The 24,582-nt window shown below is 38.4% G+C and overlaps 1 protein-coding gene across 1 annotated transcript; it reads right to left on the bottom strand.

Annotated features, from left to right (window-relative positions):
* Window positions 1-304: 304 nt before the first annotated feature.
* LOC104240442 (protochlorophyllide reductase, chloroplastic-like) lies at window positions 305-3,371 on the bottom strand. The gene is made up of 5 exons (XM_009795314.2): window positions 3,163-3,371; window positions 2,967-3,065; window positions 1,816-2,344; window positions 999-1,357; window positions 305-615 (listed from the first exon to the last, which is right to left on the bottom strand). The coding sequence occupies exons 1-5, from the start codon at window positions 3,214-3,216 to the stop codon at window positions 448-450; spliced, it is 1,209 nt and encodes a 402-aa protein (XP_009793616.1). The 5' UTR covers window positions 3,217-3,371; the 3' UTR covers window positions 305-447.
* Window positions 3,372-24,582: the final 21,211 nt, after the last annotated feature.

Genomic DNA, 24,582 nt, shown 5'->3' with positions numbered 1-24,582 from the left:
GGAGTTAAGTTTGGGGGGATTTTTCCCCTATAAAAGAAGGCCTAATGTTTAGGATTGAAACACACCTCTCATTTGCCTTCTCATCTGTTTAAGGCATTTGTATCTTCTCTCTTTAGTATTATTTCACTTGTATTTTTGGAGTGAAATAAAATATTGGTTGTGTCCGAGGAGTAGGCAAAATTAGCCGAACCTCGTAAATTCTGGTGTTCCCTTTATTGTTGCTTTATTGTCTTATTTATTATTTGGTGGCTGTCATAATTTTTGGTATAGTAGTTGTGACTTATTCACACTATATACATTTGGCTTCCGCAACAATTGGAGTGGTATTTTTTATTCCTAACTCAGAACCTTACAACATAACAACCTTTTTCTACAACAAAACAGAATTTCAATTCATATCCTCACTCATGAACTCTTTTTTCTTCTTTGCCTTAGCAAAAGTTAAGTTCAGTCCGAAAAATCTACCAAACCGACGAGTTTCTCACTGACTTCCCACACTTTACGCGCTTTCTCTGCATCACTGGCTTCTTGTGACAGCTGATTTTCAAAAGAAGAAGAATTCTTGTTCCAGCTCCAATAGACACCTGATTTTGTAAGGCTTGGATCACTTACGACCTGTACAAAAGGAATAAACAACATCTTAGGTTAATCTTTTTTCTTGTTAAGGTTAGGCCATTTTTCTTTAATTTCTAGTAGTACTAGGCTACTGTTAATTATTACTACGTCTGTTTCATTTTATATGACATTCTTTTCTTTTAGTCCGATACCCTTCTAAACTGGAAACTCTTTTGCTATAACTTTCCTATTTTACCCTTAGCGACATGATTTTAGTGAAATTCTTTCTATATTGGAAACTCTTTCTGTAAGGGAAGCTTCTAGTGCAGTAGCATAGGTGGTTCACTTTAAGTGGTATGTTCGAACTCCAAGTGTGGCGTTTTTGCAATTCCTTATATCCTCTTATTAAAATTTCTAGCTTTGCTACTGCTGGTGGTCAATACCTGTGCGAGTCTCTTTCCAGATTCTGTCTCAGAGACGAATCCCTTGGTAATGTACTTCTGGAATGGAGGGAAAAGGAGTCTAAACAATGGGATATGCTCTCTGAAAAGCCCTGTTGTTGCTATGCAGCCAGGGTATAAAGAGGCAAATGTAATGCCAGTCTCCTCGTGGTATCGCCTGTGGAATTCCTGCATAGTGAGCATATTGCAAACTTTGCTGTCTTTGTATGCTTTAGCACCATCAAAGTCTCCACCATCGATCATGGCTGAGCTGTTCAGCCCGTCCAGTCCCCTTGCCAACCCCCTCAAGTCCCCAAGGTTTGCTTTTGGAGGCACATTTCCAGCCAAAGTATTTGTGTTTCCTGAAAAATGAGTTCAGTAACAAAGTTTAGTCTCACAGTGAAAAAAGTAGTAAATTCATATTCTCAATCCGATTTGACTTGGTGACTAGTTGCATTCAGTGACGGATCCAGAATTTAGACATTGTGGGTTCTGAAATGTATATGTAACTTTATGTGTACTTGTTTTTGGCACACATATATATAGGATTCGAGAAGGCGAGCCTTGGCGTAACTGGTAAAGTTGTTGCCATGTGACCAGGAGGTATTGAGTTTCAGCCGTAGAGACAGCTCTTGCAGAAATGCAGGATAAGGCTACATACAATAGACCCTTGTGATCTGGCCTTTTTCCGGATACCGCGCATAGCGAGAGCTTAGTGCACGGGGCTGTCCTTCCTATATATAGGATTCGACCTAGAAACACTGGATCTTACTGAACCCGTGAACCCATTGTTGGATCCGTCATAGGTTGCTTTAGTTACCTGTAATTGAACCAACAATGATGAGTCTCTTTGAAGGGTAATCAGACTGCTTCAAATCATCAAGCAACAATCTTGAAAGAAGGAAATGACCAAGGTGGTTAGTCCCAACACTAAGCTCAAATCCATCAGCAGTGAAAGAAGGCTCTTTAGCAGTTGGCTGATAAACTGCTGCATTGCAAACCAATACATCAAGAGGGCGGCCTGATCTCCGGAAGTTATCGACAAACTGGCGAACACTGTGGAGCGACGCAAGGTCTAAATGCATTATGGTGTAGTTCTCCTTAGGCATGCCTGCAGATTTTGCTGCTCTTTCAGTTTTTAGAAAGTCTCTACATGCCATAATCACATGCCATTTTCCTGTCTCAGCTAGTGCTTTTGCTGTGGCTAGGCCTAATCCTGAAGAGGCTCCAGTAACTACTACACACCCTTTTCTTAAAGTTTTCTTTCCTGACACTGTGGCATTGGTAACACCTGGAGTTGCAACCATTGTCTCGGCTCTAATAGCTCCATGGGACAACCTTCTTTGGCTCTGTATGAAAATTCAATCTCAGTTAATAATTTGGAATGAGTTAATCTCACGTATGATCACTGAACTTATTGTTATAGTAGTAAGTAAACTTGAGTTATCCTAGCGTTTGGACATAGATTTGACTGAAACTTGAAAAAGAGTTTTTAAAGTTGTGTTGAAAAATAATTTTTGAAAGTTGAAGTTATGCTTGAAAATGCATTTTATTTAAAAACACGTTGGAGGTTTTGTGAGTGGAAGAAAAAATTTCACTAAAAACTGCCCTAAAGTTCAGTTTTCGGGAACTTGATTTTTTTAAAAAAAATATTTTAAAAAAACTGATCATATTCTATGAACAAACGATATTTTCGAAAAAAATTCAAAAAGAGTTACTAAATTTTATGAGCAAAGGGGAGCTACTTCACCGTGATGCAAAATAGTTTTGTGACTTTACATTATAGTAGGTAAAGTACACTTACTTTAATGTAAACAAAGAATAATACTGTAATTTTACTGTTATAGTTGGTAAAGTTCAGCAATAACACACGAAAAATGTGTCAATTTGGAACCTTCTAATTTAGATACAATGGAACCAAGTTTATACAACAGCTCTAAAAGCTTTTTAGAAAATGTATTTCTTAGGTACCTTGATTTTAAATGAAGAGGAGCCAAAATCAGATTTAATATGGTCCGAGAGGGAAATTCCAAAGAGACTAGAATCCTTCAAAGTTGCACTTGCTTTGCCCTGCAAGATAACAGAATGATTAATAAAAAAGAACTAAAACTACTGTACTAGTTGACGCTTCAGATTTCAAATGCAGACTAAAGAAATAAACACAAACCTCCTTGGGAATAGAGAAAGCAGAAGGAAGTAGTGCAGCTGCCTGAAGAGCCATGAATACAAGGAATTATATTGAGTTTTTATCTAAATTGTCAGCTGAAGAATTAAATAATAATTCTTGGACTGGTACTACTGCTAGTGTGAGAGTGGTAAGAATTTGAGCAGTTATATATGCAGTGAGAGTGATGGGGTGTTACAGTGATTTGAGACAAACCAATCTTGAGTATCAATTGGATAAGATAAATTCTGTAAGGAAGTATGTCCCACGTCAATTGTAAGCCACCAATCAGGCTTCAATTTTTGGATTTCCTTTTGGTACTTATATGACATAAAATATCCTATAATATAATGTTACCTAGTAAAAAAAAAAAAAAGGATATATTTGGCTCTTTACCCAATGCAACCCACTTCCATAAGGTATGGGCTTCAGCATGGAAAATACTAGCGATGATAGTGGCACAGTGGATAAAGGGCAATCGGATAGAACTCTAATTGTCACATTGAGTAATTAAATATTGCAATCGTATTTTTGATTTTAAAGTTTTATTGTCACATTGAAGAAGAGAAGAGAAGCTTGATTAACTTTCTTTTTTCGGGTACAGAGAAGCATGGTTAACGTACCCATTTAAGAAGAAATCATTTAGTTTTCATTAATTGGGAGTGTATGAACAAAGTCTCAGTAGAAAAGAAAAATTATTTGCTTATAAGAAGATGAATATTCTTAATAGTGTGAGACCTTTTTCGGAAAAAAACCGTTGAACAAAGTCCCCCATGAAAAATAAAAGAGAAAAATAATCAACTAATAAGGAGTGGATGCTTTTAATGGCGTAAGACCTTTAGGGAAAAAATTGTACGGATTTTATCCAAAGCGGATAGTATCACATCATATTAAAAACATCTTTGGACCGTTTTAGCCCAACAATTACAATTCTTCAAATTCTTCAGTCGTGGTATTCACGAATAAAAGCCTCGTAAATGTGCCCATTTATGATGGAATAACATAGTTTCCTAACAGGTATTTACATAACATTTTACGGCTAATTTTGTCTATTATAAGAATAGATGGAGGATAAAATGGTCATTTAATTTTCCATAGACATTTTGATAATTTAATTTTACACTTTGGAGCTTCTTACTTTTAGTATAACTAGTCTCTGTACACGTGCTGCTTGTGCCCCATATGAACTATTGATTACAAAAATCTTAACAATCATATAAATATTATTAGAAATTGACTTATAAACTTTTAAAAAAGTAAAAAAATAAAGTGTAAGTTTCTATACAACTAGTGTTAGAACCCGTGCGATTCGCGAATAATTTGATGGAATATTAATCTTATAAATTAAATTATGATCTAATATATCATATTATTTTAATAAATATTAGTTACTATTTTATTATTAATGTAGTGTGCATAAATAGAATAAAATTTATACAAAATCAAAGGATACAAAGCATTATAGTAATCAAATAAATTATTTATTCCTTGTTTAATTTTTATTAAATTAGCAAGTACTTAGTACTATACATTTACTAATATGATTTTTTATTAATTTGTCAATTGGCTTAATATTTTGATACTACTTTTTATTTTTTATGGAAAAGATATTTATTTCATTATAATAAAACTAGGAATTACAGTAGTAGGTATGATCCTGTGGATCATTAGTAGATGATAATCCATGCATAGCATGCTGATTACCAAGCGTAGCAAGTTTTCTACAACACTTCAAAGAAATAGTTTTAACAAAACCAAAATCACCCTTGTCTGCCAGCATCCTGGCCAGAACAAAAGGGGGAGGAAACAACCAAAGTTCAATTTTATTGAATACTGGGAAAACTCTTGCGTGCTTTGCTAGGGTGTGGGCTACTTTATTCCCTTGCCTGAAGTTGTGATGCATCACCACCATGTCCATTTGCGCCAGAAGCAACCTGCATGAGTTAATAACAGATTCATAAGCTTTGCATCCTTCGTTGATGTAAGAAATTACCTGTGTAACATCAGTCTCTATCTTCAATGGATATATCTTCCTACTTTTTGCAATACAAAGTCCCTGGTAAAGTGCCATTAGCTCTTTGTGGATTGGGGTCTTAGGAGATATTTTTGAAGCGAAACCTAACATCCAGTCACCATTATGGTTTCTAATAATTCCTCTACACCTCCAGTAGCATTTGCCTTATCAAAAGCTCCAGTGATATTCAGCTTATACCAACCAGTTAGAGGTTTAGTCAAACTAATTGTTAGATCAATTTTTCTATCCCAATTGGACTCACGATCCGTTAGTAAATTATATCCGATGGACTGATTCAAGATCCGATTTGAGAGATAGGGATGAATGTATTATTAATATTGTTATCGTTCCTTGTTAGCCAGATTATGAAAGAGAATAATGTACACCAAGACATGTGTTTGTTTTGAATTTGAGGGTTATTTTCTTTGGGGTAAAGGAGCCAATTATGATTGCTTGACTGGAAATAACTAGTATTGATACCTAGTTCATTCCATAGTAATTGAACTAGAGAGCAAGTGATGAAGATGTGAGTAATTGTTTCTGGCTCCTTACGATAAATTGTGCATTGCTCGTCTATGTTCATACCAATATGTGGTAGATAGATTCTGCAAGGTAATTTATTGTGATTACATAGCCATAAGAAAAATTTAATTTTATTAGGGCAATGCAAGTTCCATACCTAATTGAAGTCTATTATCGAGGGAGTGTTACACTCAACCAGCTCATAACATGATTTTGTAGTAAAGATCCCATTCTCATTGATGTCCCAGGTTACAAAATCCTTATTGCTTTCACTAGAGATGAATGTAGATAGAATTTTGCCTTTTATCTTCGGCGGGATATCAAAGGATATTTTATTTAAGTTCCACTTATTTTCGGATTTAACATCACATATTTTAAGAGATTTCTCTTCTTTGGTTAAAAGGTCTATCACATGGGTATTAATGTTAATTGAGTTGGGTATCCATTTGTTTTCCCACAAGTTTTAGGAAGAGGAGTTGTGGATGGATCATGATATTCCTTATTGTCAAATTTTCCATCATTTGATAATATTTTTTCGGACAAAAGAGCCCTTTTCACTAGGTTTCTGAGAGTATTTTCGTAATAGAGTAATTGCCCATAAGTTAGTCAGGTTATTGGCTAATCTCCAGGCTAGACTAGCTAATAATGATAAATTCTTGGTTCTAGCCTTTCTTAATCCTAATCCACCTTGAGCTTTATTTTTTGTTACCAAATTCCAATTGACAAGATCTTTTTTTAGTCAGTTGTACCCCATAGAAAATTCCTTTGTATTTGGTCTATCTTCTTGATTGTCTTAGGTGTGTAACATTGTGTATTGCATGTAGTATGCTGGTTGGTTAGAAAATATTGAAAATATTAAAGTTGCCCTACTAGGCAAATTTAATTTATCGTATTTCCACCTGAAAAGTTTAGATCTCATAATATCAATGATATATTGATAGTCTTTGTGCTTAGGGGTACTATCAATAATTGAAAATCCCGGGTATTTCCTAAAGGAATTGTATATTTTAATGCCTAGCAATAGGGAAATGTTGGTATTAGTTAGTTTGCTACAATTCGTTGAGAAAATTTTTCTGGACTTAGTGAAGTTAATAGATTGCCCAGATAGATCACAGAAGTGCTTAACAACTATCTGAATGGATGAGGCAGTTTTGTTATTAGCTTTGCCAATAAGTACTAAGTCTGCGAAGAAGAGATGTTATAGAGGAGGGCAGTTATGGCCCAGGTTAATGGGGGCCCATATCCTAATGTCCACTTGATAGTTTATATATTTTGATAATATTTTCATGCATAATATAAATATGTAGGGGGACATTGGATCACCTTGCCTAATTCCCCGACTTGGTTAGAAGAAGTTAGTTTTTGTTCCATTGACAAGAACAACAATGGATGTTGTAGTGATACGAGACATAATTAATTTGGTAATTTTAGGAGAGAATTTGAAGTATAGAAGTGTCCTATATATAAAGGACCATTCTAATTTATCAAACATTTTTTCTAGGTCAATTTTAATTAACATTTTGCCAGAATTTCCTTTGAGTTTTTTGAATTAGTGAATAAGTTCTTGGATAATAATGGCATTGTCATTGGCCTTTCTGTTTTTGATGAAGCTGGATTGACTAGGGCTTATAATACTATCAAGCAGTGGTTTAAGTCTGTTTGCAATCATTTTTATAATTACCTTATAAATAGTATTGCAAAGGTTAATTGGTCAAATATTGTTGAGGTTGTTCGCATTAGGGAATTAAGCAGAGATAGATAGAATTGTTCCGAAGGGATAGTATTTTCATTAAAAACTTTATGACAAAAATCCCTACCAGAGGTACCTAAACTTTTTCAATATTTTTTATAAAAGAAAGGGTGAAATCCATCAGGCCCTGGTGATTTGAAGGGATTAAAAGAAAAGATAGTTGTATTACTTTCACAATTGAGAAGAGGGTTATCTAGGGATGTAAGATCAATGTTATCAAAACTAGTTGGACTATGTAACATATTAGACTAATTTGTAACTTTATGGCTAGTGGTAAATATAGAGGTAAAATGGTCAAAAGGGTATGGTTTAAGATATCTTGATGGCTATCCATCCATGCACCTTCACTATTTTTGAAGAAACTAATATGATTCTGTCACTTCCTATTTGAGGCAGATATTTGGAAAAAACTTAGTATTGACATCATCCTCATTAAGCCAATCAATTTGGGATCTCATCTTCCAATAGTCCCCTTCTAGCTTAAGAATGTTGTTATAATCTTTGATGAGATCCTCCTTTAAGTCTTGTAGAAAAGGACTATGGATATAATGTGAGAAGTTTTGGATACCATTAAGTCTTTCTAAGAGCTTATTTTTATTTCTAGTGATGTTACCAAAGTTTTTGTCACAAAAGAACACGGGAAAAATTCTGCTAGTACTGTCTGAAATCAATACAATCTCTCCCTTAAGGTTGGTGTTAAATGAAGACCAATAAATTGTCTTTGTTAAATTTGATGGTAGCTCAATTATTTGCTTCACCCATGTCTTAGTTTCACCAATATCATTGAGAATATATAAATGAATGTTGCCATTAACTCGAAAATTTATGGGATCTAGAAGTGCTACTTGCCCCTTTATTTCTACTATTTTTGGTGGAGATTTTGAGGTCGTTACCTCATCTGGGAACAAGATTATTCTGATTAACTTTTCATCTCCAACACTGAATGCAACTATGTTGTAAGACTTTGCAAGTCTATTTACACAATAAATGACTCTGCCATTATAAACATAATTATATTTTACGGGGGAAAATTTGGTGCAATCGGGAATCTCCCTCCATGATTTGGTTACTCCAACGGTGAAAATCCAGCATGTCACTTCACATGAATTTTGATCCCATTTATAATATGTTTGTGTGCCTTGAATATTTTATGTTTCTTGGTGATGGAATCAAAACCCAGGGAGCAACAAGTCATGTAAACTTTCTCTTTAGGTTGTTGACGTGGAAGAAAGACATGTTTTTTGTGAAAGGATTGCAAATAGCAACTTCTCCAACATTGTTCCATAGACCAACTAGGCCATTGGTATATTCTAGATTGCAAAGCTCATCAAAACATGACTGATTCAAGTACTGAAGGACATCTTCGCGAGTCATCATGATCCTCTCGACTATGGGAGTAGATCAAGATATCATCAATAAATAGCTTGAACACCCGGTTCATCAAATCTATAAATACTGCTGGGGCATTTGTCAGCCCACATGACATCACCAGAAACTCATAATGCCCATACTGAGTCCGAAAAGTTGTCTTAGGGACATCATATGCCCGAATCCTCAACTGATGGTAGCCAAACCTTAAATCGATCTTTGAAAACACCTTGGCACCCTGAAGCAGATTAAATAAGTCGTCAATCCTTGGCAATGGATACTTGTTCTTGATGGTGACTTTGTTCAACTACCGATAATCTATGCACATCCTCATAGATCCGTGCTTCTTCTTTACAAATAACACGGGTACACCCCAGGGAGAGACACTAGGTCTAATGAAGCCCTTATCAAGCAAATCTTGCAACTGCTCCTTTAATTCTTTCAACTCTGGCGGGACCATAAGGTATGGCAGAATAGAAATAGGCTGAGTGATTGTAGCCAGATCGATACAGAAGTCGATATCTCTGTCGGGTGGCATCCCTGGCAGGTCTGCAGGAAATACCTCTGGGAACTCACGAACAACTGGTAATGAATCCACGAAAGGGACCTCCGCATATCAATCACGAACATAATTGTAAGGCCCCGGAAAATTTTGCTAAATAATTTAAGATTTCGTGGTGCCAAGGTAGGCTAATTATTTTATTTTGTGTGCAAATGGGGATTCATGATATAAAGGATATTAATTGGATATGTTAATAAGCGTATAAGTTATATTATAAGTGATTTGGGGTCTAAGGAGAGGCCTAAGTCTAAGCCAATTTGGAAAATTTCATAATGGACTAAAGTTGTGAATGAGTATGCACAAGACCTCACTTTGGATAATCATATCTCCAGTTATATAAGGTTTTGTGTGGTGCACAACCTATAAAATTAAAGCTCTTGGAGTCTAGTTTTCAACTAATCAAGCCGTTTGTCATTTGGAGGTATATACAGAAAGTTATGACCATTTTACCGGACCTGTGTCAGATGTGCGTCCGCGGCGCGACCGTGGGAAAACTGATAATTTCTGCCTCCGAGCGTGGCCAGACCGCGGTAAGAGCACGGCCACCGCATCCCGGGCGCGGTTTGACCGCTGTCGCACACCTAGAAGACCTATAAATATCTCAAGATCGGGTATGGAGAGTCTCTAAGTCATTTTTTTGAGCTAGGGCTTGCTCTATCAAGGGGAATCCGTCCCATACTTTCCTCCTATGATCCAAGGTAATGTTTTTGGAGTATTTTGAGTTGATTACTACTCCTAAACACTTATATTAACAAGGATTGATCTTGAAAATCCATAGATTCCCATTCAAATCCCTAAATTGATCAAGAACACTACAATTGGGAATTCTCAAGATTCTTACTACAAGAGGTATGTATATCATCTCTAACTACTCTATGGTAATTATTTATGTATGATATATACATTAGAACTCATGGGATAGTAATTGGAAGCCATAAGTGCCTAACCTAGGTTGTGTTGGTGTTGTAGAGATTGTGAGATGGGTTATTGAGGTATGATTCTTGGGTGTAATAGTATTATGTATACATGCATGTACAAATTAAGTTTGTGGTAAGAGTGTTGGACATAAATAAGTAAAGATTGGGTTGGGGAATAAAGGAAATCTTGTAAAAGAGATTTGAAATCAAGATGCTCATCTAGTATTTGATAAAATTCTCAAATGAGCTAAAACCATGAATATCTTCCTAATTTGTGTTCAATTTTATTATGTCTCAAAGTAGATTGGGATTGCTAGAATTTCCGGAACGTCGTAATAACTTAAGGAAAGCTTAAACAAAGTATGTAGGCAAAACTTTCTCTCTCGGAAGTGAATTCCATATTGTTTTTGTAAGTTTATGTGTGGTTTGCCAACCAAAAATTGTATAGCCTTGAGTCACATTTTCAAAAGAAGGTTAGTATACTAATCGGGTAAGAAGAATTCGATTTGTTTAATGCTCCCAGTTGCTCGTATGTGTATTAAGTGCCGTGATTGAATGTGCCTATTTGTTGATAATCTGTAAAGATGTTTGGAAATGAATCGAATGAGAAAATGTGAATCAAATTATGAAATAAGTCTCAACTCAATTCTTATGAACTAACTTCCAAAAATAGAATGGCCTAAAGGCCTTGTACTTGAACTATACTCACAAGTGGTTGTTTTAGATACTGCTTTTCTTTATTAATATATTCAATGTAATGCTAGTCATTACACATTCCGATGTTGAAGTTATGCATTTGTCATGATGGGACAGGGGGTAATTCAAGGATAATTGAGGTGATTGCTTGCTTATAACTTTAATACGTATTTCAATTGTTGGTTGGCATGTTCCCCTTTGGGAAGAATCCTTTGTGCTTGATGATTCTATTACTATTGACTCGAAAATATATGATTTCCGGAATATTTGGTACATTGATATTGGTTGGTTATCCTTGGAAATAAAAGGATGAAAATGTGGAAAAACCAAATACGACCTTCGTGCCATGAAAAAGATGAATCTTGTGAATGGCCCAAAGGGCCAAAGAGATACTGTTATCGGGAGACATTGAGGACATTAATAAAAAGACTATAAAATGTGAAAGGTATTAAGGTAAACATGCATTTATGCTATATTTGTATACTTGTATTTATACTACAATTGTGTGCAATATTAAATCAAATCAAAAATATTTTTGGGAGAATCATTAGCAATACCGAGGAAGGGTGGGTCATAAGGCCCACACTTGAAACTATACGTGCCGGTGTAGGAGTGGAGTGTGACTTGGGATGAAATTGAAATATTGGTGAACTTGTGACTATTCCCCCAAAGTGGGATTAAACCAAAACCTGTGAATTTGAAAGGAAAAAGCCAACCCACACGGCATATGTGGGAAGACGGCCTAGCTGATCGGGTGGAGATCAGACTCCATGTTGCGCACATGGTGGTACTATTTTTGTGACAACTTTCTTTTTCATCACAATGTCAACCCACATTGTTCCGTGGGGAGATGGCCTAATCGATCGGGCGTGATCGGACTTCATGCTAACAAAGACGGTGGTAATATCAGTGCTAGTGATCGGACTTCATGCTAACAAAGACGGTGGTAATATCAGTGCTAATAGAATGAAATATAACAGGCTTGCTCAGTCGGGTTTACTCGGTAGAGCGCCGGTCGCGCTCCTCGAATTTTGGGGCATGACAAACTTGGTATCAGAGCCTAAGGTTTTAAAGTGTCCTAGGATGTCTCGGAGCCGTGTCTAGCAGAGTCCTTCTTATTGGTGTGTTGTCGACCACATCTATAAGTTGGAGGCTATTTGGACATTTAGGAATTCTACCCTTCTTTGATATTCCGGATCGTGCCATAGAGCTCAAGGTAGAGATCGAATTTCCTTGTTATGTCCCTTTTTCTAGATGAGTAATCCAGGAGTCCGAAGCAGCGAGGGAGGAATAACCCCGCCATTGAATTTGGGGGAGATTGCGCATGAGTTCGTAGGGAGGATACGCCAAGCCGTGGAAAGGTTGGAAGAACTTCTTGCTAAGGGAAGTGTCCTTGTCCCTGCCAATGTCACCGCTCCACCAGAGCATGTGGTGAGAGCATCTAAGAAACGAAAAAGGGTTGTTGGTGCTAATGAGCTGGATTGTTCAGTTTGCAAGAAGCGTCACTTGGGGAGATGTTGGATGACTCTCGAGATATGTTACAGTTGTGGAAAGAGGGGGCACAAGAAGAATAAATGCCCTAGGTTGGGTACACCTATCCCCGTCTACCCGGTATGTGGGAAGGAACATTTGACGACGTGTTGTGAGTATGACCAGCTACGTGTTTGGGGTGGTAGATCAGGGCAATTCCAAGGGCCCGCACATCGAACCAATACTGGAATTGGTACTCCCGCATCGGAAGCCTGGAGGAAGGATAAGGGGGAAGTTTATAATGTATGCAAAAATGGTGAGTATCAGGTCGATGTGGCGAGTTAGTTTAGTGGACCTCATCCCCGTTGTGTGAAATGTCATCCAGGGGTATGTCGCTATGGTACCAATGTATGCTACCAGTGTGGTATGTCAGGTCACCTTCAAAGATATTGTCAATCATCTCGCCAGATCATGGGCAGGGGTGTGGCGCAGCCAGCCAGTTCTTCAGCTGCTTCATCTATAGCGCCTTCAGGATGTAGAGCAGCCGTGGGTAGTATTCAGAGCTCGGGAGGGCCCGACAGGTTCTATGCTATGAGGGGGCATCAAAGGTCGGAGGCTTTTCCGGGTATGGTTACATGTATATTGACTTTTCAATCTCGTGGTGTATATGTTTTAATTGACACCGGTTTTGCTTTGTCATATGTCAATCCTTACATTGCTATAGGATTTGGGGTAGAGTCAGGGCAACCTTATGATCTATTATGTGTATCTACTCTTTAAGCGGGATGCATTATTTGTGAAGCCTCTTTATTTCAATTATCTTACTCGAAGCCTCATGAGGAATTGAGTCCCATGATGATTTCCTGAATTGAATCGGAATCCGAGGGTAACTATTTCCACTTGCTTTCCTAGACCCTCACCAAGGAACTATATCTGATAAATTTCTTACAGGTCATTTTATTCAAATGGATAACATCTACTCACTTGTGCTTACGCATGAACCGTCGTAAAAATTTGCCTATATGGTGAAAAATTCAATGTAAAGCAACACGGTGTTATGATCCTTCTTAAGTCACTATTTTCTCCCTGGTGTAGGTAGTTTCTATGGTTCAAACAATCACTTTGCTCCTTTGTCAATATTATCACGAAGTATTTCACTATCTGGTAACATGAGAGCCTATCTCAGCTCCTATCATATGTATTCATACCTGTTGAAGTAGATCGTTTGTCTGTATAAGTTTCTGAGAAATTTGAGGTTTTCACAAATCCGCCACAAAAAGATCTTTTCTTTTCCCATTGTAATATGACTTTCGTGCTCACTTAAATCGTTCCGCAATAAGTAGCTCACCTTGTTCTTGGTATTGAAGTTGCCCGTGAAGTGGCCTGGTATCGCAGCCGGAGAATTATGATAGCAGAACTGTGTTAATCACATAGGAAGCAGTTCATTCCCTCTCCAGCCAGCACATGATTCCCGCCCCCCCTATTGAGAAGTCCTAGCAATGTGGATTTTATCATAAGAGGTTCATATTGGATGTCACGCGTTTGGCACATATCATATTAATTTGAAAGACAAGTTGTCGTATCTTTAGTACTCTTGTATAGGATCAACTATCCGGGAGGGTTGAGCGGTTTGAATTATAGTAATCTCACAAGTGTTTAACTTTTATTTCATTCTCATGGGCTTGTGGCGTAGATTCCTTGTGTCAATTAATGTTAGGAATGTAATTCGACTTTATATTCTGAAAACCCCTATCTCATTCAACGTGCCAGAGTATTCTCATTCTTGATAAATTGTTCTTTTCTACACTCCAGGAGATGACTGGGGCCACATACTTGAATATACCTCCGTAAATGATTTCTATTTCTGATGTGTCATCTAAACTCTATGCCTCATTGTTTCAAACAAATGATTTCATCGCAATGATTAATCGTGCCGTCATGATCCATAGTAAGCTTAATGTTTCCTAAAATGATATAACCTCATAGGACACCCTGCTCAACACATCTACATTGATGAATTCTTAAGATATTTCCAGTCCAATCTCGAACCTCGTTGTTCCTATTTATGGTAAATCTATTAAGGGTATGGGTTCAAGCATGTCAAAAGGTAGCGTCATTCCATGGTCAATCATATCGGGTGGAAACTCTATAGTCTTATTCATTCTAGCCCCCCACAGAATAATGGTTAAAAGTCACCAAGTGTTCGACTCGGGTGTCCGACATAGAGATTTAGGGTCAAATAAAGTAAGCAAGATGTTCTCAAGGTTTCCTCTAGGAAGATGCTATGTGAATTGTCCTTAAGGATGAAGTAGGTGTAGTGCACTTCAGAAGTTATGGAACCTTGAAAAAGATGGATCAAGTTATGAGTATGATGTCCCCCGCCCCCCTATCGTATCGTTGCCCTCCATGGTTCTGATGTTCCATGTATCTATGTCTAAGAAGGTAATTGGGAATCATTGGTATATCATTCCGGTGAGAATTATCGAAGGAGAAGTTAATAGATAGTTAGATTATGCGAGGTATCTAGCTGTCATCCTTGTTAGATAAGTTTGGAGGTTGGGGTTGTTTCCGTAAATGTGTTATGGCAAAGCTTGCAAGTCGAGGAGTCCACCTTGAAGGCCGAAAGTGTCGTGGAAAGAAAATATTTTCGCTTGATTGTATAACAATTGGTTTTGATTTGAAAGGTACCTTATAGGTGTTGTGATTTAAAAAAGTGCAGTCTATGTCAGGTATCATTATGATAATGTAGTGCTTGTAATTGTGAGATTAGAATTGTTGATATATACATTGTGGTGTTTTGTCGAGCTGTGGATGAGTTTTTAGGATGGTCTTGGTAGTTCTCTGGCAGGTGGATAGGCCTAGTTACAAAGGAGACTCTGCCGAAATTTCTGAAATATTTGGGAGTTAGTCTAAATTTAGGGAATTGAGGTAGGTGAAAAAAGGGGATATACTGTGTTAAGTGTTTAGGGCGGACTCTACTCCTCATTCGAGGACGAATGATCCTAAGGGAGGGAGAATGTAAGGCCCCGGAAAATTTTGCTAAGTAATTTAAGATTTTGTGGTGCCAAGGTAGGCTAATTATTTTATTTTGTGTGCAAATGAGGATTCATGATATAGTGGATAACAATTGATTATGTTAATAAGCGTATAAGTCATATTATAAGTGATTTGGGGTCTAAGGAGGGCCTAAGTCTAAGCCAAGTTGGAAAATTTCATAATGGACTAAAGTTGTGAATGAGTACGCACAAGACCTCACTTTGGACAATCATATCTCCAGTTATATAAGGTTTTATGTGGTGCACAACCTATCAAATTAAAGCTCTTGGAGTCTAGTTTTCAACTAATCAAGCCGTTTGTCATTTGGAGGTATATACAGAAAGTTATGACCATTTTACCGGACCTGTGTCAGATGTGCGTCCGCGGCGCGACCGTGGGAAAACTGATATTTTCTGCCTCCAAGCGCGGCCAGACCGCGGTAAGAGCACGGCCACCGCATCCCGGGCGCGGTTTGACTGCGGTCGCGTGCCTGGCAGCCCTATAAATAGCCCAAGATCGGGTATGGAGAGTCTTTAAGTCATTTTTTTGAGCTAGGGCTTGCTCTATCTAGGGGAATCCGTCCCATACTTTCCTCCTATGATCCAAGGCAATGTTTTTGGAGTATTTTGAGTTGATTACTACTCCTAAACACTTATATTAACAAGGATTGATTTTGAAATCCATAGATTCCCATTCAAATTCCTAAATTGATCAAGAACACTACAAGTGGGGATTCTTAAGATTCTTGCTACAAGAGGTATGTCTATCATCTCTAACTACTCTATGGTGATTATTTATGTATGATATATACATTAGAACTCATGGGATAGAGATTGGAAGCCATAAGTTCCTAACCTAGGTTGTGTTGGTGTTGTATAGATTATGAGATGGGTTATTGAGGTATGATTCTTGGGTGTAATAGTATTATGTATACATGCATGTAAAAATTAGGTTTGTGGGAAGAGTGTTGGACATAAATAAGTAAAGATTGGGTTGGGGAATGAAGGAAATCTTGTAAAAGAGATTTGAAATCAAGATGCTCATCTAGTATTTGATAAAATGCTCAAATGAGCTAAAACCATGAATACCTTCCTAATTTGTGTTCAATTTTGTTATGTCTCAAAGTAGATTGGGATTGCTAGAATTTCCGGAACGTCGTAGTAACTTAAGGAAATATTAAACAAGGTATGTAGGCTAAACTTTCTCCCTCGGAAGTAAATTCCATATTTCTTTTGTAAGTTTATGTGTAGTTTGCCTACCAAAAATTATATAGCCTTGAGTCACATTTTCAAAAGACGGTTAGTATACTAATCGGGTAAGAAGAATTCGATTTGTTTAATGCTCCCAGTTGCTCGTATGTGTATTAAGTGCCGTGATTGAATGTGCCTATTTTTTGATAATCTGTAAACATGTTTGGAAATGAATCGAATGAGTAAATGTGAATCAAATTATGAAATGAGTCTCGACTCAACCCTTATGAACTAACTTCCAAAAATAGAATGGCCTAAAAGCCTTGTACCTGAACTATACTCACAAGTGGCTGTTTTAGATACTGCTTTCTTTATAAATATTCTCAATGTAATGCTATTTCTTACACATTCCGATGTTGAAGTTGTGCATTTGTCATGATGGGACAAGGGGTAATTCAAGGATAATTGAGGTGATTGCTTGCTTATAACTTTAATGCGTATTTCAATTGTTGGTTGGCATGTCCCCCTTTGGGAAGAATCCTTTGTGCTTGATGATTCTATTACTATTGACTCGAAAATATATTATTCCCGGAATATTTGGTACATTGATATTGGTTGGTGATCCTTGGAAATAAAAGGATGAAAATGTGGAAAAACCAAATACGACCTTCGTGCCATGAAAAAGATGAATCTTGTGAAATGCCCAATGGGCCAAAGAGATACTGTTATCGGGAGAGATTGAGGACATTAATAAAAAGACTATAAAATGTGAAAGGTATTTAGGTAAGCATGGTTGCATTTATGCTATATTTGTATACTTGTATTTATATTACAATTGTGTGCAATATTAAATTGAATCAAAAATATTTTTGGGAGAATCATTAGCAATATCGAGGAAAGGTGGATCATAAGGCCCGCACCTGAAACTACACGTGCCGGTGTAAGAGTGGAGTGTGACTTGGGATGAAATTGAAATATTGGTGAACTTGTGACTATTCCCCCAAAGTGGGATGAAACCAATACCTGTGAATTTGAAAGGAAAAAGCCAACCCACACGGAATATGTGGGAAGGCGGCCTAGCTGATCGGGTGGAGATCAGACTCCATGTTGTGCACATGGTGGTACTATTCTTGTGACAACTTTCTTTCGTATCACAATGTCAACTCACATTGTTCTGTGGGGAGATGGCCTAGCCGATCGGGCGTGATCGGACTCCGTGCTAACAAAGACGGTGGTAATATCGGTGCTAGTGATCTCCCAACCAAATATATATATATAGACACTATTTTCTTACTTAAAAATCGTTATGTTTGAATTAGTTATTTGGATATTGTTGATTGTGACTTGCTGCTTCTATGTGTCGTTTCTGCTTATATGGACATTCTATTTTGAAAGAGGACTTTTAGCCTTACATATTAGTTCTATTTGACGGTGCTAACGTCCCTTTTGCCGGGGGCGCTGTATCGTTTCATGATACAGGTAGTTCCACAGCGGGCGGCATCAGCCAGTGATAGTGGTACTCCCTTCCCAACAGACTTGGTGAGCCCCACTCCATCTCGGGGTCAGGTCATGTATCTTTTATTTATTTTCTCATCACGTTTTGAGGTATAACCGGAGCTTTGTTGCCGACATTTCTCTATTACTCTTCTCTTGTATTTAGAGGCTCCGTAGACTGTTTGTAGGTGGTGGTTGATGTTGGAAGTCCGGACTAGAAAAGTTTATACTTGATAAACATGTTTTTCATTAAACTTGTAAACCTGTAATATTTTGTAAACTATGAATGAAGTCATTAACGGGAATGAAATGAAAGTCGCTAATGGAAGATTGCTTAGTATTTTGATAAGATAGGATAACATTCCCTCTTTATTCATGAAATAGTTTGGGTAGAATGAAATCTAACAGGCTTGCTCAGTCGGGTTTACTCGGTTGAGCGCCGGTTGCGCTCCTCGGATTTTGGGGCATGACAATAAACCAAATAAGATAGACACCTTTTCTTGACCATATGTCAAGCCTTCACATACGAGATAAATCTGCTGGTAGAATGGCCAGGGGTCCCTTTCCACTCTAATCGAGGCAACCTCGGCAAGGCTAAAGTCACCATCTTGGAGTGACAATCCAATATGGCATGATAAGGTGACAGCCAATCCATCCCCAAGATGACATCAAAATCGACCATATCAAGAAGTAGGAGATCTACACGAGTCTCAAGACTCCCAATGGTAACCACACAGGAACGATAAACGCGATCTACAACGATAGCATCTCCCATAGGGGTGGACACATACACAGGGACACTCAAAGAATCATGAGGCACAACCAAATATGAAGCAAATTAGGATGACACGTAGGAATAAGTAGAACCCGGATCAAGTAGTACTGAGGCATCTCTACTGCAAACTGAAGCCTTACCTGTGATAACCGCGTTAGATGACTCAGCCTCAGGCCTGGCTAGAAAAGCATAGCATAAGGGCTAGGCCCCACCATTCTGAACTATATCTCGAGGATGGGCCCTGGCTGGCTAGTCTCCACCTCTAGCAGCCTGATCCCCACCTATAATTCCCCGACCTCCACCTCTAACTGCCTGACCCTTACCCCTAGCTAGCTGAGTGGGCAGTGAAGCACCCGGTGCCGGAACCATGGCACGAGAACCCTGATGCTGAGAATTGCTCGATGCTCAACAACAAAACCTAGAAATGTGCCTCGGATCACCACAAGATAACAAGACCTCGGCTGCTGTGACTGCTGACCTTGAAACTGACCCTGTTGGCATGCGTAACCACCCAGAAAACTCTGGAGCGGAGGTGCACTAATAGGAGCTAGTGGTGCACTATAGGCTAACTTATCGGAATAATGCATATGAGTGCCACAGCCACCTGAAGCACATATGAGGTGCACTAATATGAGCTAGTGTTATGCTGTAGGCTAACTGATCGAAATAATGCATATGGGGGCCACGACCACCTGAAGCACCGTAGGATGCCTGGAGTGCTAAATGAAATGGCCTGGAAGGATGGCCTCTACCAAAAGTACCCCTGTCTCCAGATGAGTCACCACTGAATCCACCAGAATGACGATGTCTCTTGTCAGATCCCTGACCGCTCCCTTGAGCTAGTACCATCTCGACTCGCCTGGCAACATTGGCAACCGTCTAAAAAGAAATCTCACTCCCAGTCTCCTTAGCCATCTACAATCTGATAGGCTGAGCAAGTCCCTCAATAAACCTCCTCACCCTATCTCTCGGTAGGAAGCAGAAGAATACCATGATGGGCCAAATCCGCAAATCGGGTCTTGTATTGATTGACAGACATAGATCCCTGCTGAAGACGCTCGAACTACCTCCGATAGTCCTCTCTCAATATGACAGGAAGGAACTTCTCAAGAAATAGCCGAGAGAACTGGTCCCAAATGAGAGCAGGTGACCCTTGTTGGTTTGGTCAACATATAAACCCTCCACCGTTTCTTGGAGGAACCCAATAACTAGAATGCAGCAAAATCAACCCCATGGGTCTCCACCATGCCCATGTTCCGTAACACCTCATGACATGTGTCCAGATAGTCTTGGGGGTTCTCTGAAGATGCACTGCTGAAGTAAACTGGGAAAAGCTTAGTGAACCTATCCAATCCCCATAAAGCCTCAGAAGACATAGTTGTACCATCACCGATCTGTGCCGCAACACCCGGCTGAACTACCCCAAATGATGGGAATAACAGTAATAGTAGCTAATTTGATTATGTTCCTATAGGCATGATATCTACGCGAGTATTGTGAAGAGTAGGTATTTATTACTCAACATAATCCTATAGGCATGACATCTAACATAGAGCAAATTGAACAAACAATCACTGTGTTGCAGTATAGTAGGCAGATAATAATGTGTGAACATGTGAGATTATTCATGTCCTATAGGCATGTTAGCAAACAAACACATAGAAACAGAGCATGTTGACCAAGATTAAACACTCAAGTCCTATAGGCTGGATTCTACCCCAAATTTTTATAAAGTCAGTGAAGGATTCACTAGCTTCCAGCAGTTCCTTATTTCTCCATTGGGTGGCAATTATGTTTCCAAAATTTGGGTGGGTACACCAAATATTCTCAAGTCGAAAAACCTTGTCACTATGGTGGTTATAATTATTTAATTTAACTAAAATCGGTTTGTGGTCCGAATGAGTTTTGGAAGCTGGGTGATAGAAATATTTGGAAATTGTTTAACCAATTTTCGTTCACTAATACACTATCTAATCTTTCCATTATTAGCCCTTTCTTTTTTCTATAGTTTGACCACGTGTGTAACGATCCGACCGGTTGTTTTGAACTTTTGCACTTTGTTCACCAGTTCTCAGGTATGACTATCCCCGTGTGATGTATTATGACTTATGTAAATCGTCGGTTTTGGTTTTCAGAGTAATCGGAATAAATTTGGAAGAACAATTCTCAGTTTGAAGCTCAAAATTTGAAAGTTTTGACCAAGATTTGACTTGTTAGTATATGATCTTAGATTGGAATTTTTATGATTTAGTTAGTTTCGTTAGGTGATTTGGGACTTACGAGCGTGATCAGAATGTATTTTGGAGGTCTGTGGAAGGTTTAGGCTTGAATTGCCGAAATTGGAATTTTGGCGTTTTCCGGTTGATAGGTGAGATTTCGATATAGGGGTCGGAATGGAATTTCAGAAGTTGAAATAGGTTCGTTGTGTCATTTTTGACGTGTGTGCAAAATTTCAGGTCATTCGAAGTTGAATTGGTGGGTTTCGACATCGTTTGTGGAACTTGAAAGTTCCTAAGTTCTTAAGCTTGAATCCGAAGTTGATTTGGTATTTTGGCGTTGTTTTGAGTGATTAGAAGGCTCGACTAAGTTTTAATGATGTTATGGGAGGTGTTTGTATGTTTGGGTTGAGGTTATGAGGGTCTCGGGTGTGTTTCGGGTGAGTTTTGAGCGAGTCCGGGCATTAACGGGACTCAGGCATTGGTTTTGGTGGTTAAATTTACAGCTGGGGTTGAAGTTTTATTGCTGGGCGCGGTGGTTTTATTGCGGTCGCGGAAAATGGTCCGCGGTCATGAAGAATACGCAGGTCGTTGGTCCAATTTCGGAAGCCTATATCTTTTGATCTACAAGGAATTTTGAGATGATTAAAAAACGAAAGTTGTAGTCTTTCGTGTCTAGTTTCCAGAAAAGGTAAAGAATTCATAATTTAGACATTTGTAGAAAATGTTATCGCCAAAATACTAAAATATATCACTACAATCAACATTTTATGCTGTAGCAATGGTTTTACCACGATCAGCAATGGTTTTACCTCGTTCAGCAGTGGTCACCGCGGTTAGCGGTGATGGGGATCTAGAAGGTACTCTATAAATAGGAGATTTAGGGTTTTATTTCATATTTTGCCTAGAGAGCTCGGGCTTTGGCAATTTTTCGAGGGATTTTCAAGAAAAACCATTAGGGTAAGTGATTTTAACTCAATTTTGGCTAATATATACATTATAACGTTGGATTAATCATTTGAGTAGAGATATGGGATGTAAATAAGCGAAAAATTATGGAACTTCATAAAATAAATTTTTGGGATTTGAAAGCTGATTCGAAGACAGAAATGAGTGAAACTAGTATGGATAGTCTCGTAATTAAATGGGTTGTCGAATTTTGTGACTTTGGTTGGATTCCGAGACGTGGGCCCGGGCGCCAGGTTTTTTGCAATTTCGGGATTCTTGAGTTAATTTGATTATTTTCGCATGGACTTTGTTCCTTTAGTGTATGTTGATGATAATATACTGATTTTGGTTAGATTTGGAGCATTTGGATGCCGATTCGAGAGGCAAAGGCATCACGGGCTAGAGTTTGGACCGGTTTGAGGTGAGTAATGGTTGTAAATGTTGTCCCGAGGGTATGAAATCATGGATTGCACATCGTTGTGCTATATTGAGGTGACGCACATGCTAGATGACGAGTGTAGGGTCGTTCACCATTTGGGATTGTGACTTAGTCCATCCCGTATGACTGTTTTACCGCGTATTGGATTGGAAACTATTTGCTATCATCATGTTTTGGGCTGAATGCCATACTTGGGCCTCGTGCCAACTATTTGGACCCCTAGGGGATTTTTACTGATATTTATCAATGTTTTGACTTTATACTTGTACTCAGTCATGCTATATTCTATTGTTTTCATAACTCAACCATGTCTACTCTATTTTAATACATTAAATGATATTTTAAATGATAATTTGGGCTGAGCATCATGTTTTACTATTGCTCGAGTGGTTTATGAGGTTCTAACTAGGTAAGGCCGAGGGCCTGTGTTGTGAGGGTATACTGATTATGATTATGAGGCCGGGGGCCTGAGATTTGTACGCCACAAGGTGGCTTGTTGATATAAGGCCGAGAGACTATTTTATTATACCACGAGATGGATTGATATTTTGCTTGGGCCGTAAGGGGCCCCTGCAGGAGTCTGCACACCCCTAGTGAGTGTGGGTACCCATTGTGATGTGAGATATAACTCGAGGGGCTGGTGTTGTTCCATATTGTTGCCCGAGGGGCTGTTTCTGTTGGTATTGTGCCTGAGAGGTGGATTTTCGGTGCTTATTTGTTCTAGCTACTTTCCATTTAATTGTTTGATTGTCAAAAAGGTGTTTTAAAGAAGTTTAAACTGAGAAAAGATGTTTTAAGATATTTCACTGCTTCATTACTTTTACTGGTTTTATACTGGCTCTATATAGCATGTTGATGTGCTTTACATGATTTCTTATCGCTCAGTCTTCATTTATTGTTATTACTCATTGAGTCGAAGTACATACATTACTCCCTGCACTTTATGTGCAGATTCAGGTATTTCTGAACCCGGTAATGGGTGTTGGTTGCCCAGAGGTAGAGTCATCGGAGTTTAGCAAGGTAGCTGCCCGACGTTCGTAGCACTGCTTTTCTCCCTCTTGATTTCATTAGACTGTATTTAGTACATTTTTTTAGACTTTCCGTTGTATTTAGACCTTGTAGATGCTCATGACTTGTGACACCCCGATGTCGGGCTGTATCTATTTTCACACTTGTTTTATTTCGCTTAATTTTGGGATTTATTTCTTGTCAATGACTTAAATTGACTCATAAAAAATTGTAAAAAATGAATTTGGGAATTGTGTTGGCTAACCTTATTTCACGAGAGGTGCCATCACGACCGGGTCCGGTTTGGGGTCGTGACAAGTTGGTATAAGAGCCTAGATTACATAGGTCTCACGAGTCATGATCAGGTTTAGTAGAGTCACGCGGATCGGTATAGAGACGTCTGTACTTATCCTCGGAAGGCTACAGAACCTTTAGGAAAAACTTCACATTCTTGAATTCTTATCATGCGTCCTTGGTTCAGTTTGAAATGTAACTCTTTGAATTCCTTCCACGCATTTTTATGTGCGCATGAGCGTTCCGTATCAGATATGCATCGATGGCTTGTGATCCCCTGATCGAGGGGCGAGACATGATCTATGTGTGTGGATGTTGGGCCAGTCTGGAGGACTTGAAGCTGGGTTTTTGCCTACAGCTTGAGCACTGAGGCGTTGATTGTGTGAGTACATGCTTGTGGATTTGTATGTTTGGTAGTGTCCCTGTTAGTGGTAGTAATGATTGGTAACTATGTGATAAGTATGATATGACTGCGAGATGTATTCATATGATTGGGAAGCAACGAGAATGGTCTGCTGGAGGATAGAAGAACTATTAGGTGCTTGATTTCCATCTTGAGTTGAGGTATAGCCCCGAGTTATGGGTGTGTGAAGAATCTTTTCATGTTTTCTAATTAGGGGAGTGAAGTGGATTTCACGTTATGATATGAGTTCAGACTAAAGTAGATTAAGTGGCTGCGTAATGTCTATGACGGTGGAAGGATATAAAGGAATGTTAATTGGGG

The sequence above is a fragment of the Nicotiana sylvestris genome, chromosome 6 (genome assembly GCF_000393655.2).
Source record: "Nicotiana sylvestris chromosome 6, ASM39365v2, whole genome shotgun sequence".
In the NCBI taxonomy this organism is placed as follows: Eukaryota; Viridiplantae; Streptophyta; class Magnoliopsida; order Solanales; family Solanaceae; genus Nicotiana; species Nicotiana sylvestris.
Note: the sequence above shows the minus strand (reverse complement) of the source record. Positions and strands in the feature narration are given on the sequence as shown.